Here is a 13407-nt window from a genome sequence, read left to right as displayed (position 1 = left end):
CAGCCCCAGAATAATAGCCTTATAAGTCTGCTGGATGTGGGGGAGAAAGTATTCTCTAAGATATTGTTAGGCGTATTAAACACCTGGGTAAAACAGTACAATTTGATACCGATAGAGCAAGGTGGGTTCAAAGAGGGCCACTCAACACAGACCATTGCCTTATTTTATGGGCAATGGCAAAAAAGGCAATTGAATTGCGAGGTAGTCTGTTCTGCTGTTTTGTCGATTTCCGAGCCACCTTCGATTTAGTAGTTCGTAGTCTACTGTGGAATATGCTGGTGAAGCTTGGAATCAATCAAACAGTACTCACACTAATTCAGGAAATGCATTCACTGAATTGGGCCAGGGTAATTTTGGATACCCTTAGAACTTTATCCAAACAAATTTAGATAAAGAATGGATTGCGTCAGAGTTATGTCTTGGCCCCACTGTTATTCTCTTTGCTCCTTTCCAACCTACCAAACATAGTAAGTAAGGCTGGTGGGTTAAGCCCTAAGATGGGAGGGAGTCATATATCATGTCTGCCATACGCTGACGATCTAGTGATAACAGACATGACAGAGCTGGGTTTGCAAAAAAAAACTGGACATTTTTTATGATTATTGTATAAAGAAACTCCTCACGGTCAATTTAGAAAAGACCAAAATAATGGTGCTGGGGAAAAGAAAGAGTTATTTTAACTGGCAACTGGGAGAGGTCCGAGTCGAAGTGGTGAATAAATATAAATACTTGGGTATGTGGTTCGATAGCTAGCTAAATTGGAGGGAATCACATACAGTCATTAAAATCAAAGGCTCTTTCCTCAGTATGGGGCCTTAAACAATTTAAGCAGAAGTATGAGGCCCTTCCCTGCGGTTAATTCTATCAGCTTTCAATGCACTGGTCCGCCCACAATTCCAATTTGGTGCTGAGGTTCTATTTTTAGGTAGCAAATTGGATTGGAATTTAGAGGACGGTAAATGTGTGAAACAGCTCCTTGCTCTCCCTCCATCAACTATGATACTGGCGGTGAGAGTAGAATGTCAACTTACAGCCTGGACCTTCCAGGGAATGCAAGCTACATTGAACTTCTGGCAGAGACTTAACTGTCCTTAGAGCCAGATCAATGGAAAACAGGGCAGCAGATTTCCAAACAGGTGCTACGTGCTATTATCAACACTAAGCCTCGAGAAGATGATTTATGTTACTTGGAGAGCAAATCGTCTACCCAGTTTTTGGTAAACGGGTGGACTAATGATCATATGTTCCCCTATATCGAGACTATGCCTAACCCTAAGCTTAGAAATGCGGTATTGAAATTTAGAGTTGGCCTGAACCCATGTAATGCAGATAGGAAGATAAAAACTGCAATGACTAATAAACAGGGTCTGTGTACATACGGATTACAAGTAAAATGCGGTGGTCCACATATTTTGCTGGACTGTTTGTGGTTTCTTGAAGAACGGAAAGAATTTTTAAAACCTTTTATTGCCTATAAAATTGATAACGGGGATCAAGCTCTCAGCTTGTTGATGAATATAAGATTTTTAAATGTGGCATGTGCAATAGGAAGATTTTTAACTGCAATACGAGAGTCGTTGAATGAATTGGTAATATAATCTAAAATGGGTTATGGGACAGAAATGTGATTTTACCCATCCCATGAGGACATTTTTGAGCTCTGGAAGTCTGTATGCATGTAGAAATGTATATGTGACTCTTTCTCTATTTGGTTATGAATTAAGAGCTATTTTATAGAGTGGTACTGCTCCTCCTGTATGTTTTAATATGATTTTATTGTGTTTTATACCGTTTTTTTATGGTTGCATTTATTTGTATAATTCGCATTTTAACTGTACGCTGTATTGTGGGACTTTTATGGCTATATTTGCCGAATAAAAAAATATATATTAACTCCAACTCCTTCTACCATGACCGCACTAAAGATTCTAGAGTGGACAATCAACTCTTTGTTGGCTATGTGGGTGCAAAGAAAGGTCGGGCTGTCCAAAAGCATACCATCTCAAGATGGTTTGTCCTTTATATAAAGATTTGTTACACTTTTGCGAAAAAAGGAACCTCCAGTGGGACTGCGGGCTCATTCTACTAGAGCTACGGTAGCAACTACTGCTTTGTCACGTGGAGTCCCACATACTGACATCTGCGAAGGCGGCCACATGGGCATTTATGCACACTTTCACCAGACAGTACTGCTTGGGTAGTCCAGTCCGGAGGGACGGCTACTTTGCCCGTTCTGTCCTCCAGGACTTTTTTGTAAACTTGGTTCACAGACTCTCCTCACGGGATGGTATTGCTGGGGTATCTATTTGAAGGTAAGGAATCTATAACTGTCTCTTTCAGATGAACAAGTTACTGACCTTCGGTAACAATGTATCTGTAAGAGACATAGGTTAGTTATAGATTCCCTACCACCCCACCCATCCTCCCCACTCTGCGAACTGATTTCTAGGGAAAGGGACTCCCTCCAGGGCCCTAGTTTCGCTCACCAGTGGTTAATGTCTTTCTTGTCTCTGCGCTTCTGGCGTGGAAAGTAGTGTTAGAACTGACGTCAGCGCGCAGGGGCGGGGTCTAAGTAGGCACCCTGATGTCATCCTGCCAACCACGACGCCGATGATGACGCAGAGTCGACCAGCGCCACATACCAACGTCCAGAGGTACTGCTAAGAGAAAAGATTCTCCGGATACAGTCTGATGCCGGGGGATAATTCGGAGGTAAGGAATCTATAACTAACCTATGTCTCTTACAGATACATTGTTACCGAAGGTAAGTAACTAGTTCTTCTGGACATGGCAGCGAGGTGCGTTCGTATCTGGTCCCTTTATGTGTCCTTGTGCCCCGTGCCCAGCTTTGTCGCCCATTTGTTCAGCTGTGCGCCATGCAGACACAGTGTGAGTGGTGAGTCCTTTTATGAGATGTCGGCCCTTGCCCACTGTGTGTTTTGTTTGCATTACCTCCTGTATTGGCAGCTCATCCGCTATGAAGCACCAGCAGTGCTGCAGTGTATAGGTTATTACATTATAAGTCAGGAAATGCCCAGTGGTACCCTGTACTGTTCACTAAGCTCCTCAAAACGTAATAAATGTCCCTCCTGAAAAGTCACCTACAGTTATCAGTCCAAGGGCACGCCATGGTTTAAGGTCAGCGAAGGCCACTATTTCTTTTTGTGTGGGGCAAAGATTTGAAGGGAGTTGCACATTTGGCAAAGCTCTGTGATAGCATAAGGGAATGACCTATATTATTCATAGAGACAGACCAGCAGCACAGAGCAGAAGTTCTAGAGAACCCTAGATGTTGGTCATGGTTTCAGCATAGTTGCATTGTCGTCCAGGCAAATACGGGAGATCCAGCACTATATCAAAAACAACTAAGGAGTGCTTATGTGAAACGTAACATACGTGAAAAGCAAAAACAAAATCAAAGTGACAGGTTGTTCCAGGACCCCTACCTGGTTCAGGCAAAACTGGGATTTAGCATGTCCAATCCTAACAATCAGGAGGCAACAACCCTGTGGACAAGAATGACTGAATCCAACAGGGCAAGGCAAGGAACCTCTTGTTTAGAAGGACCCTCACTCACCACTAGTTGGTGACATGCTTCATCATCGGGTCCCCGCTGGGGTGGCCGAATGCCGCCCCAGCGTGCTACAACCCCTGAGTTACAGCGGAGCGGGTTGATGGTGAGTGTAATAGTGATTCAACTCAAAAGAATGTGCAAAATATGTGAGTGCAAGGTTAAAAAATACAAGGTTGGAGCCCAAACAAAATATTTAATGCGGGCCAACCCGTATTAGGGTTAAAAGCGTGAAAGTCGGACAACCAAGGGTTCTTTATTAGGAGACCAGTGTCCTTAATTACAATATCTGGTCAACATGTTTCTGCTGTCAAAAAGCGGGATCGCACAGCATTCGTCAGGACCACACCTAAATGGCACTCCGGTGGTATGTACGCGCTAAGGTACACCCACCCGTGAGGCACTTAATGTGAAAAATATAAAAATAGAATAGCAAAAAGGTATTTACTCACGGATATTACCCGTGCCGGCACACTGTGGAGTACAGTAGCCAAAGATACCTGTAGAGGGAAGACAGAGAACAAACTGACACTTAAAACACACACAACAATGAACATGTAATCCATATGAGTCACATGTAATGAGACAACAATAAGGCTCGACAATGCCTCTGTGTCATTGACCCCATCGTGTAGTTACAAGGTTATTGTACCTTTTAAGTGAGGAGTTAATAGATAGTGCCTTGTTTAGATTAGTTTCAAAGCAAGGACTATAAAAACATGCGTTCCCAAAAATGCAGCAAATGTGATTATATCTGCGTGTCCAGACTTAAGCCGATTAAGTGGTTGGGAACTCCTTGCTGGTACCTAACCTGTATTAAAGCTGGGTAGGGCAAGGAAATCGTTTTATCAATTTGAAAGACTTACGAGAAATTAATAAAGACTTCAGTGAGGAAAAACACCCATGGCAAACTGTATAAATACAGCAGGATTAACTGTGCCAAACAGGGGGAGGGGGAGGCACTTACAGGTTCGAGGAAAAACTTTGACTTCCTGGGTCAGAGCGGTGTGGGAAATATTCACGCGGCGTCCTCTGTGAATGAGTCAGGAGGAAGGTGAAAAGTTAGAAAATCCTCCGTAAAACTGTTGTCTCACCAACAGGAACGAGCCAACAGATGGAAACGCTGGACCCGTACTTACTTCTACGCTCGCGACTCCCCGCCCAGCACCTATGTTCAGGGACTGCCGTCTGCCTGAAAAGTAGATTGGAAACGGAGCCGGGCTGTTTACATATTCTGTGTTAAGCCAGGTCACGTGTCCGACGTGCCCGAACGTCGATGACGTGAACCTGCCTAGGGCGCTGTAGAAAGATTTAAAGGGGCCAAGTAGAAATACGAGGATTCAGGGTTCGAGACCCCGTGGCTTCTTGCAAATTATCCACAGTTTTAAAATTCAATACCATCGGTGGAAAAAATACAAAAACACTGAACTAATAAACCAACAATAAGAAAGTCTTACTGCCTGAATCAGAATAGTGTCAATCATTGTTGTCGAGATGCAGTAGTCCAAATCACAGGGTTAACATCGCTTGAACCCATGTTGATCACGAACAGGAACACCTGTCAATAAGTCTTGTTATATGTGCCAACAAAGTATGAATATTTGTTATGGAAAGACCTCCCGCAGCATAACAGGGTCAACATCATTTGGATTCAGTAGATCATAAATAAGTGTGTGTAATTCACCGGAATCTAATTCATCCAGATAGATTTTTGGCGACTACTGTGTGTACATATATTGTAATGCGACCATACTTAGTGGGAGCCCCTGTTGTTTACTAAGGGAATCCGTGAGAACCCAACCACAACAGTGTCAACTACTTTAAGAGGTTACATAAACCAAAGACCGGTGTTAATGGGTGGTAACGATAACCCACTCTCACGCAATGTATGTGTACAAATAACAAGATGCAGGAATTAGCCTACAAGACTGGATGATAAACGAGTCAGTTTTGTCTCAGACTGAGCCCCACAAGATTTCATCATTACGTCCAGACTTATTAGTTGACAGACGATACATCTATCATTGTTCTAGATGATGAATGAGTCAGTTTCGTCTCAACACTGATCCCCATGGGATCTCATCATTAAGTCCAGACTTATTAGTTGACAGACGATAAATCCGTCGTTGTTCTTTTTCAAACAACTTTGCTTCAGATCCCAACGTCACCTGTTCCAGAATTGTCCAGCGCATATTATTAGGAGTATGTTGTTTCTCCAAAAAATGGGCAGTCATCTTAGTTGTTGATTTTCGGCAACAAATATTGCTGCGATGCTCACCTATTCTTAGTTTAATGCGTCTGGACGTCATGCCAATGTACTGTAGGCCACAAAGGCAAGATATTAGATAAATCACATTGGCTGTGTTGCAATTCGTATGTCCACGTTGTTCCCAGAGTTTAACATTCGATAGATTTAATGTTTTGGTGTGAGTAGTGAGGTGGCATATATTGCAATTCCCGCAGGGGAAATGTCCAGTGACAGCTGGTAAGCCCCAGGCATTCAGCACTGTTGCACCCGGTTTCGTCAATGTCAGGTCCCTGGGGCAAGTATGGACCAAGGAATCTTTTAGACTAGTGGCTCTTTTATACAAAAGAGTGGTTTATCCCACTTGTGTCTGTTGCTAGTTAGTATTTTCCAGTGTTTGGAAATGCTCCTGCTGACCGCATTGGATAGTGGATTATATGTTGTTACACAGGTGAGTGGGACTTCTGTGTTTTGGGTCCTGGGAGTTACATCAAGAAGAGTGTCCCTCTGTTGATTTCTTGCTCTCCTCTGACTGTTGTTAATTATCCTTGTCGTATAACCCCTGTTTTGCAGTTTAGTTGTCAGTTCCTCTGCTTGCTGTTTATAGTCGGGTAAATTACTGCAATTACGGCGCAGCCTTAGAAACTGGCCGTTTATACAGTTTGCCATGGGTGTTTTTCCTCACTGAGGTCTATATTAATTTCTCGTAAGTCTTTCAAATTGATAAGACGATTTCCTTGCCCTACCCAGCTTTAATACATGTTAGGTACCAGCAAGGAGTTCCCAACCACTTAATCGGCTTAAGTCTGGACACGCAGATATAATCACATTTGCTGCATTCTTGGGAACGCATGTTTTTATAGTCCTTGCTTTGAAACTAATCTAAACAAGGCACTGTCTATTAACTCCTCACTTAAAAGGTACAATAACCTTGTAACTACACAATGGGGTCAATGACACAGAGGTATTGTCGAGCCTTATTGTTGTCTCATTACATGTGACTCATATGGATTACATGTTTATTGTTGTGTGTGTTTTAAGTGTCAGTTTGTTCTCTTTCTTCCCTCTACAGGTATCTTTGGCTACTGTACTCCACAGTGTGTCGGCACGGGTAATATCCGTGAGTAACTACCTTTTCACTCTTCTATTTTTATATTTTTCACATTAAGGGCCTCACAGGAGGGTGTACCTTAGCGCGTACATACCACCGGAGTGCCATTTAGGTGTGGTCCTGACGAATGCTGTGCGATCCCGCTTTTTGACAGCAGAAACATGTTGACCAGATATTGTAATTAAGGACACTGGTCTCCTAATAAAGAACCCTTGGTTGTCCGACTTTCACGCTTTTAACCCTAATACGGGTTGGCCCGCATTAAATATTTTGTTTGGGCTCCAACCTTGTATTTTTTAACCTTGCACTCACATATTTTGCACATTCTTTTGAGTTGAATCACTATTACACTCACCATCAACCCGCTCCGCTGTAACTCAGGCGTTGTAGCACGCTGGGGCGGCATTCGGCCACCCCAGCGGGGACCCGATGATGAAGCATGTCACCAACTAGTGGTGAGTGAGGGTCCTTCTAAACAAGAGGTTACTTGCCTTGCCCTGTTGGATTCAGTCATTCTTGTCCACAGGGTTGTTGCCTCCTGATTGTTAGGATTGGACATGCTAAATCCCAGTTTTGCCTAAACCAGGTAGGGGTCCTGGAACAACCTGTCACTTTGATTTTGTTTTTACTTTTCACGTATGTTACGTTTCACATAAGCACTCCTTAGTTGTTTTTGATATACTTTATGGGGTACAGGAGTGTTTACTCGAGCCCTATCTCTCTCGTTGGTATATAGATCCAGCAGTATAGCCACTGGAGCTGGGAGGCAAGAAAGTAGTGCTCAGTGTTTGGCACTGCCAAACTGCCCACATCCTTGGGCTGGCTAATTTTAGCAAACGCCGTTCTTCATCGGCCATTATGTCAAATCCGTTCCCCCAGATGTGCGTCCAGGAATCAGAAGAACTTTTAAGGCAGTTATAGGGGCAGGTTAGCAAAGTAGTTAAGTAGGCGCGGGAGCATTACTATCATAGAAAGTGCAATTATGCACATCACTGAAAGCGACAAACCTTTCCAAATAACACTTATTCCTAAGATCTACGACAGTTCGCGTTGCATTTCCAATAAGTACTTCAGTCATTGTGTTAAACAGTTATGCCCAAGTATCTGATGGTGTTGTTGCAAATGGAGTGTGCTGCCTCCCTTGACTAATTCCAGTTTTGGGGCAGAGGGGTAAAAGGACGAGATTCCTGCCAATTTACTTGGAAACCAGAAACTTTACAAAAAGCCCCTAGAGCCTCTGTGTCTGCGTGGTCTATTGTGACATCCTTTAAATATAATAGCATATGTCATCTGCATAGAGGGAGACGAGTGTTCTAATTCCAAAAGAGATACCTCTTGCACTACCTCTGTGCCATAGGCTAATGGATCCATGTTGAGGGCAAAAAGAAATGGCCTGCCTGGTGCCCCTGGCAATGGATATGGTTCCAAGATAGTATGGGTTTCCAGGAATGTGGAATTCCTATAGCCCGAAGCCCAGGACATATGGTCAAGGGCTACAAGTTTTCATGTGTATTTTGCCCTTGGGACAAGTAGCCCCAACCCCCACAGCACAAACCCTTTGGCTGCCAGTTTGCAGTACCACATTGTGGATCAGGGAAGGACACTGTCTGCAGGTAAGGTGATATTTTTGTCCATGTTAATGTTGTTCAAACTTGTATTTATGGTTCATGAATTGAAAGCCTTTATTATTAGGGTGAGCGCTTGAAGTAAATGTTGTAAGCTCTGACTGCACTACTGACAGTGGTTCAAGTATAAAAATGTGTACACATGTTTTCAAAGTTTAGCAATATGAGGCTATGTATAATGCTCCCTGATTTGATGCAAATATTTGCAGACGCTTGAAAGCAAGATTGAGGATTCTTTGCTTTCAAAATAAAATGTTCATAAATAAATGAAAGCAGGAAAATAAACATTTTGCTAAACTATTGTAAAATGTCAGGTACCATCAACCCCCATCAGAGGTCAACCCAGAGGTGGCAGAGACTAATTCACAGGAAAGCAGGCTCCTGAGCTTCTCCCCGGTAAATGAGGAGGAGGTAAGGAAACGGTTGCTGAGGCTAAAATCAGGCTCTCCTCATGACCCCTGCCCAGCTACTATAGCAAATCTAGCTGCAGCCCCGATAGCCTCCATGCTCACATCATTATTTAATAATATGCTGGAAAGTGGAGAATTCCCCTCCCGCTGGAAACAGGCATCAATCTTGCCCCTTTTAAAAAAAACAAATCTGGATATCGACGATCTGAACAACTATCCGCCCATTGCCAGACTTCCATTACCGGCCAAGCTTATAGAGGGAATAATGAATTCTCAGTTAAGCTCTTTCCTCGGGGCTGCGCAAGCTCTGGACCCATCTCAACACGGATTCAGGGCGGGGCACAGCACAGAATCGGCCTTAATCAAGTCAGCGGAAGACATTAGGAAAGTGATGGACGCTGGAGGAAAAGCCGCATTGATCCTGTTGGACCTGTCCGCGGCCTTTGATACGGTCCACCACATGTTACTGGTGGGCCGGCTGAGGGCGGTGGGGATTCAGGGTAAAGCACTTAAGATCTTGAAAGCTTTCCTTTCCAACTGGAGTCAGGTGGTGGCCTTGGATGATCAAGAATCAAGTCCGTTCGTGCTCCCTTGTGGGGTTCCCCAGGGCTCATCACTGAGTCCGACTCTTTTTAATGTGTGTGTTTCCACCTTAGCACCGGTCATTAGATCCTTCGGTTTTAATTTAACATCGTATGCAGACGACACGCAGATTGTGGTGTCGCTGCTACCGGGAGGAGAGGAAGGAACGGCCAGCAGGTTTAAAGATTGCATGCTTGCAGTCAACGACTGGATGGCAGGGAAGTGCCTAAAACTGAACTCGGCTAAGACCGAAGTTCTCCTCTTTGGGGCTAGAGAGAATTTCTGGTCCCCAAGATGGTGGCCGGAAGAGTTAGGCGTCCCTCCCTCACCTGTTGCCAAGGTCAAGAACCTTGGGATTCTGATGGACGATAAACTGTCCTTTAGGCCTCAAGTAAATGCGCTGTCCTCAGCCACCTTTTTTGTTCTTAAGACATTACGCAAGATTCTGCCCTTTCTTCCAGATGATTACAGGAAAACAGTGGTGTCTGGATTGATCCTGTCCCGGCTGGATTATTGCAACGGCCTACTGCTCAATGCTCAACAGGGGCTGCTCAATAAATTACAAGTTCTGCAAAATGCAGTGGCCCGCTTGATCACGGGTACTCCCAAATTTGCCTCTGTCACCCAAGAGCTGGTGAAATTACACTGGTTGCCTGTGCGTAAGCGGATTGCATTCAAAGCATTATGCATAGTCTTCAAGGCACTTAAAGGGTTGGACCCTCAGTGCATGACCCAGTACTTTCGGTGGTACAAATATGCTAGATCCCTTAGATCAACCGATCAGGGGCTGATAGTGGTCCCAAGAATTAAGAAAGCTTGATGGGGAGGCAGAAGCTTTTCCTTGGGAGCAGCAAAGGCTTGGAACGCCTTGCCAGCGGGCCTCAGACAGGCACCAGATCTGATGTCCTTTCGGAAGGTCCTGAAAACATGGTTCTTTAGGCAATAAGCATTAGGGCTAGTCTTCGGAGTGGTCAATCAGCGCCAGGACACTGGCTGGTAACAGTGCGCTTTATAAATGTTGCAAATAAATGTTGCAAATAAATTTCTTTGCAGCTTCATTTAGCAACACGTGTTGATGCATGCTAGTATTTTCTAAGAATATTCATAATGGAAAATCAATAACCAGTTTCAGTAAGATTATGGAAAACAAAAATTAACAATCATTGGCAAAGCCAGTAGGTCTGAATTGGTGGTCAGCTTTTTAGTTTTATCAATGTGTTACTTGTTTTGGCATGGTTTTTGTAAAACCTTATTGGTGTGGGAGTTGCCGGGCCCTCACCATTGTAACAAACCTTGGCAAAAGCAAAAATTGTTTGGTCTCAAAAAGCACACACTGCCACAGTAGTTACTAGCACTGAACACAACTACTTTGTGTGGCGATACGCTCCTTGTAAAATAGCAGAGTGCTGTCACTCACAGTGAAGCCAGCCGATACAGCGAGAGACAGAATTTTAATAAACACAAAAGGTCACGGTCAACACCAGGCCAAATTAGGGGCCCAATTATTAAAGAAAGTCTCAAAAGTGCACCCATAGTATGTCCTTGCATTAAGTGCAGCTATACGGCTTTCGTGAATTCCCAAGAATTTACGACAGTAGGAAAAGAAATAGTACTCCTAGAAAATATATTTGTGAACTACATTTTAGCATGAGCAAATATGCACGTGTAGATTTGCTCATATGAAAATCTGTTTGCAAGTTCACTTTCGAGTCAACCACTTTTTTCCCAACTCTGGAAGAAGGTTTACATCTACTATTGTAAGGAAGTACATTTCTAACATTTCTCAGTATGGGAAAAGATTAGAGAAGAGTTGTTGAAAACCCTTAAAACATGCAAGTTAGTAGGTTTGCACAGACTCAAAAGGGCATTAGAACCCCAGAACTATTGCTTACCACTACCTTCATTCCCAGTATGCAGATCTTCAGAAACGTGGCAAAATAAGGGGATTGCAAGTATTGAAACATTACTATGGTATAAACTCTGACATAATCAGATAGGCTATGTCAGAGCTCTGATATGAGATTGCTGCCTTAATTTGTCGATGCACTACATGGTACCAAAGGGACAAGTGGATTTTGTTACAGGACAAGTAGATTTATGAGGCAGGCTGCCCCATGGACAAGAGGATATTTTAATAAATTCCACACCGCTGGGTTTCGATATGCTATGCCCAACTCTGACCCGTGCTGAGGGGCAAATTTAAAGCAGCTGAATAGGATTCAGCATGTATCTGCTCAGTCCCAGCTGCCAAATCAGTTTGAAGAGGTAATTCCAACTAAGGAAATCAAATGCCTTCTCCAAGTTCGGTATTAGGTACGCCATACCTTGAAAGGAATGTGGCACACATTTGATGATATGTAAAAGGTGCCAAATGTTCAAGGATGTGCTCCTCCCTAGTACAAAGTCATTCTAGTCAGTGAAAGAGCAGCGGAAGTAGCGAGAGCAACCTTTCTGCTAGAATCACGCTCAGGAACTTGTAATCAGTATTAAGGTTCACAAGTGGATGCAATGATCTAAGGTATGATGCTTCCACGCTTGGCTTCGGGAGAGATAAGCAGGGCCTCCCACACTTTGGAGGGCAATACCAATTCCATAGCTGCTGTTTCAAAGTTTGGAGGGGCAGGAGCTTAATATACGTGCAGTTAAACTCCAGTGGTATCCCAGCTGGGCTGGGTGTTTTGCCCAAGGCTAAGGAGAGAACCCCCTCTTTTATTTTGCAGTGGATAGGCACCTTAAGCTGCTGCCGCTGCTCAATGAGGATCCACAGTAATTGTATGTCATTTAGGGAGTCTATTAGGTCTTGCTTGTTGGCATCCCTAGGGAGGTGTATAATGTTTCGCAATATCTAGTGAAGGCTCTGTGTATGTTGTGCTGTTAGGAGCAATGTGCCTGGTTATACTCTGATAGAAGTAATATGGCACTGTATCATCTCTTTTTGGATAAGCCAGACCAGTAGAGCGCCAGGCTTGTCAGCCTCTACTTGTGTTCTGACTGCGTAGGCCTTTTAGTTGATACAGCAGGGTGGCTCCAGGAGCTCAGAATGTCTCTTTTGAACCTCGGCGAGCGGGCAACTGTGACTAGCCTACGCACCTTAGTTGTTACTAAAGGGACGTGTTGCTATTTATCTGAAATTTTATGATCTAGAAAACTGCATTTTTTACTTTGATGCCTTTTGCCCCTTTTTAGCCAATTTATTGAGGAAATGGACATAGCTGACCTTGCAGCGATGTAAAGTAACAGAAGTCAACAGTCAGTCATCAACATATTGAACCAAAGTACAGCCTCGATAAAGACTAAAGTGCCCCAATCTTTCTTTAAAGCTTGGGAAAAGATTGACAGAGCTATTGTAAATAGTTGAGGATGTCTCTGCCACTAAAATTGAGATCCACCGAATGAGAAAACCAAGAGCAACTGACTTTGTGTATGGGGATGGAGAAGAAGGTGTAAAAGATATCAGCCTGAGTAAACCATTTGCGCTTGCCGGATAGGACATAGCAGGGTTAGAAACCCACAGAAACTTGGATAACCCCATCACTGATTGCCCTGAGATCTTAGGCAAATTTGTATACTTTAATATTTCTCACCTTTTTATTGGGAGAAGTGGGGTACTACATCTGCTAATGCTTGGTGCCAAAGCTTCCTGTTTTATTAAGTACGCAAACACTGGACAAATTCCTGCCTCAGGGACTATGAGCCACCTGAAGATCTTGCGGAGCATGCAAAAGATGGTGAAGCAGTCAGATGAGACTACGTTGACTTGTTTTTTTTTCATGGATAGCTTGCAATCCCTGATGATGCCAAGGTTGCGGCATGGATTGTTGGGGTGGGCCGAGTTCCGCAGGCCACAATGCGTATTTCCATGG

At 43.7% G+C, this 13407-nt stretch overlaps 1 protein-coding gene across 7 annotated transcripts in view; it reads left to right on the top strand.

Moving 5' to 3' along the window:
* TSNAX (translin associated factor X) overlaps positions 1 to 13407 on the top strand; it is a 937068-nt gene that overhangs the window by 527392 nt on the left and 396269 nt on the right. For 2 of the 7 annotated variants that reach the window (XM_086927080.1, XM_086927079.1), the window contains exon 5: positions 6889 to 6936. The exons of the other annotated variants lie outside the window; for them this stretch is intronic. In XM_086927080.1, the coding sequence (XP_086783206.1) occupies positions 6889 to 6936 (48 nt within the window). The remainder of the gene's footprint in view (positions 1 to 6888; positions 6937 to 13407) is intronic. 7 annotated transcript variants of the gene reach the window in all.

The sequence above is a fragment of the Lissotriton vulgaris genome, chromosome 6, assembly GCF_964263255.1.
Source record: "Lissotriton vulgaris chromosome 6, aLisVul1.2, whole genome shotgun sequence".
Lineage (NCBI taxonomy): Eukaryota > Metazoa > Chordata > Amphibia > Caudata > Salamandridae > Lissotriton > Lissotriton vulgaris.
The sequence above is the reverse complement of the archived record's forward strand: the minus strand, read 5'-3'. Positions and strand labels throughout refer to the sequence as shown.